We start from the raw sequence: 3,895 nt of genomic DNA on the forward strand, positions 1-3,895 counted from the left end.
AGGAGAGGCCCTTGGACCTGTAAATGCTGGTTGCCCTAGTGCAGGGGATTTCCATGACAGGGAAGCAGGAGTGGGTGGGTTAGTGAGCGGGGGGGGGGGTGTGGGGTATGGGGGGTGTGGGGAGTGGGGGTGTGGGGCGTAGGGAGGGGGAATGGGATAGGGGGTTTTCGGAAGGGAAACAAGGAAAATGGATAACATTCCAAATATAAATAAAGAAAATATCTAGAAAAAAAGAAGCAACACCTCAGTGTGTTTATTTTTTTAAAGCATTGATTCCATATTGTTTATGTGACTTCTTGTATATTAATAGCATTTTTGACAACACTTGCCTTTTCCTTTATAACAGGAGCCAACAAAATTATACAACCATGGACATTCAAAGTAGTGACAGAAACCTTTTCTTTGGATACATTCTTTTGTATCACGGCCAAAAGCTGTTAGAAAAGAAAAGAACAGAAAAACCTTAGTCTCTTGGCTATCACTGTGGTCACATTTAGCACTCTGATGATCATATAAGAGTTCAATACAAAGTACATACAAAAGAAATAATTTTATAACTTGTATCCTGGACATGTAATAAAATATGAGATGTCTTGAACTAACACACCAGGGAGAGTCCCACAGCTAAATATCCACATAGATTGTGGTTTTTACATTAGAAAACAATTGTAGAATACTTTCTTTTCTATTCATTTTGAGACAGGGTATAGAGATCTATAGAGGCCTACACTCTATAGGCCTCACTGGCTTGGAATTCATTATGTATTTCAGGATGGCTTTGACTCATCCTCTTAGATGTTGGGATTATAGGAAGAACCATGATCTCTGGCTGTAGAAAATTCTCATCACCACAAACTCTTCAGTGGGACTGTGATGCTATGGTGGTGGGAGGAAAGGGAGTGACGCTCGACTTTCCCATCCCAGAACTTCCTCAAAGATGCATCACAGCTTAACCCATCTACTTCCTAACACTAAACCCATCTTTTTGAGTTCTGTATCATAGCTTTTCTCTACATTTTGGGGGTTCTGTCTTTTCTTGTGTATGATTGTTGAAAGAGCAATGCTCTAAATCTAACATTGATCTCTATAATGATCATCCCTAATCAGACCCTTCAGAGGTTACCATATCCAGATTTTGTTTCCTTTTATGGAGCTGGTGGATGCTGGCATGACTCTAAGAGGATGCTTTGTGTATTCTATGTTCCCTGGTGAAATACTTGCACTAGGATGAGCAATAGAGATCAAGTTTTGAAAGCATATTGCTGAGTTTGTTTTTCTTAATGGCATCATTAATCTGTATATATACATATATGTATATATGTTTCTCCTCTTTAATGTTGATAAATTTTAATTGTTTTAAATTATTGGCTTGACAGAGTCTCAAGAGTCACTTGGAAAAAGGGCCTCCGTTATGTCTGTTGAGATTATCTTGGTTGTGTTAATCAGTGTGAGATAATCCATTTTAACTGTGCATTTGACGATTCTCAGGCACGCATCATGGATCATATAAATGGAGAAAATGAGGAATAATGAATTCCTTCGTTGCTTTCTGACTTTGGACTATGGCTTATTGAAGTTTCTTTTTTAGTTTCTATGGAAAAATATCCTGAGAAAAGCAACTTATGAGAGAAAGGGCTTAGTTCATAATTACATGTTACAATTTATTAGTACAAAAATATCAAGGTGGCAGGAAGTTGAAGAAATTAGTTGTCATAACCACAATCAAAAGAAGAGAGGAGAGAGAAGAGGGACAGAGAGAGACAGAGAGAGAGAGAGAGAGAGAGAGAGAGAGAGAGAGAGAGAGAGAGAGAGAGAGAGAGAGAAAGAGAGAGAGAGAGACAGAGAGAGAGAGAGACAGAGAGACAAAGAGAGAGAGAGAGAGAGAGAGAGAGAGAGAGAGAGAGAGAGAGAGAGAGACAGACAGACAGACAGACAGAATACATACACTTTGAGAGACAAAGAAATAGGAGAGGACAGTCAGAGAGACAGAGTGAGAGAGAGAGAGAGAGAGTTCAAGAGAGGGAGACAGCAAGCAAGGGAGAGAGTAGACAGTGAGATAGTTACTATTAGCAAGATAGATAGATGATAGATAGATGATACATAGATACATGATAGATAGATGATAGATAGATAGATGATAGATGATAGATAAATAGATGATAGATAGGTAGATAGGTAGATAGATGGACAAATAGATAGATGATAGATGGATGGATAGATGGATAGATAGATAGATAGATAGAGAACTTGCATGCCACTGCTTAGTTCCCTTTCTGCAGTCTTTTACAGTTCAGGCCCTAAACCCTGGAGATGGTGACAATTTTTAATGGGCAGGTCTTCTTACTTCAGTTAATGCAACAAAGACAATCACCTATAGATAACCTAGACAATACCTAATTGATATTCTTTTCCCATGCCATTATAGATTGTGTCAAGTAGACAACAGTATCCATTAGGTGGATACAGTGTGACTACCTACTTTAGTTCCCATTGCCCTGGCTTCCCTGCCACAGTGTATCATGTACTAAGCTGGGAGATAAAATAAACTTTTTTCCATTTGTTGTTTTTTCAGACTATCATATCACATCAGAAAAATAAACCAAGGAAATGGCTAAGCAGAAGAGGTTTAATAGAATAGGTCTATTTTAGAGCCAAGGAGAGACTGAGAACTCAGTTCACTCAATGCCTCCCTGATATAACAGATGACAAATGTGTCCCTTGTCTTCACAGATTAGAAAATCCAGAAAAGCAATGCCTGGACCATGATGGAATATCCTGCCCTTGTTTTGATTCTCATTCTTCTTAAGTATACCTCTGGCTGATCATCTCCTTCTGCTAATCTGTAGAATGAAACTCTGGCTTTTAACTTTACTAGACTGGGCTAATCAGAAGAAAGAATTAGCAATGGTCTTTGTGTGAAGTAATTCAGTTATATTAGGAGTTCAAGATTTTGCTATGCAGTGAGATGGTTCACTTGATCCCTCATCCCTTGGATTGGGCTCTTGACCTACTGAACATAAGTTATGTGATTAGAGTAGACTTTGTATCCAAGAAATAGTCATATGGCTTCCTTTTATTCACAGGGACACTGTGAGGAATAATATAAAATGAGAGTACTTGTACTTCATTCTAAGTCTCTGCTTCTTACAAACGACCTTTCAAGACATGCATCATCTGTCTTGAACTTACCTAATCTAAAACATCAAGTTCATATTCCCCATTATCCAAGTGTATTGCAGTCATGTGTTAAATGGGCCTGTGAAAGGCACTAAAGGAGCAGGTGCCTGACTCTTGATAGAAATCTGGCTTCTTGGTGAGATCTGCCTTCCTGGGGATAAGAAAGAATGGTTTCTACAAAGAATATTTCCTAGATGACCATGACAAGACGGTGGTTGAAGATCTTGAGAAATCTCTATTTCTAGCTCTTCATTCTGGACAAGCTCATTGCCCTGATACCTGGGCCACAGAATGAAGTCCCTGATGGCTGTTGGCTGCAGGGTGTTGACCCTAGGAATTCTCCCCTGCTGATTGCTCCTCAGACCCAAAACTCATTTATCACCAGTTCTTTGAGCCAGTGTACTCAGGTCTGGTCAGGAGTTCAGCAGGTCTTGGTACTTACCTTGGTTGATCTGGAAGAAATACATAGAGAGGATCAGCAGCAGAAAGCAGATCTTCATGATTCCTGCACACGGAGCTGATTAAAGACAAGGCCAGAGCTGGCCTAAGAGAGTCAGGAATAAGTAACTTCTGAGAGGAGACATAAGGAGGAGTTGCAATCTAGAGTAACTGTCCAATAGCTGAGCTTCAGTATGTATCCTGAGGAAACTCAAATCCTGAGGGCATTCTGTCTCTGTTGCCTGGGCTTTTGCTTTTCTACTGAAAATGCTAAGTGCCA

The 3,895-nt window shown here is 39.7% G+C and overlaps 1 protein-coding gene across 1 annotated transcript; it reads right to left on the reverse strand.

The window, feature by feature from the left end:
* Positions 1 to 303: 303 nt before the first annotated feature.
* LOC127668338 (beta-defensin 38-like) lies at positions 304 to 3,677 on the reverse strand. The gene is made up of 2 exons (XM_052161861.1): positions 3,620 to 3,677; positions 304 to 434 (listed from the first exon to the last, which is right to left on the reverse strand). The coding sequence occupies exons 1-2, from the start codon at positions 3,675 to 3,677 to the stop codon at positions 304 to 306; spliced, it is 189 nt and encodes a 62-aa protein (XP_052017821.1).
* Positions 3,678 to 3,895: the final 218 nt, after the last annotated feature.

Source organism: Apodemus sylvaticus, chromosome 18, assembly GCF_947179515.1.
Source record: "Apodemus sylvaticus chromosome 18, mApoSyl1.1, whole genome shotgun sequence".
In the NCBI taxonomy this organism is placed as follows: Eukaryota; Metazoa; Chordata; class Mammalia; order Rodentia; family Muridae; genus Apodemus; species Apodemus sylvaticus.

Bases quoted from the DNA above. Each gene is read 5' to 3' on its own strand.
- LOC127668338 (XM_052161861.1), bottom strand. From the start codon at position 3,677: ATGAAGATCTGCTTTCTGCTGCTGATCCTCTCTATGTATTTCTTCCAG. The intron at 435-3,619 runs GTAAGTACCAAG...CTTTTCTAACAG, and splicing joins TTTCTTCCAGATCAACCAAG to CTTTTGGCCGTGATACAAAA.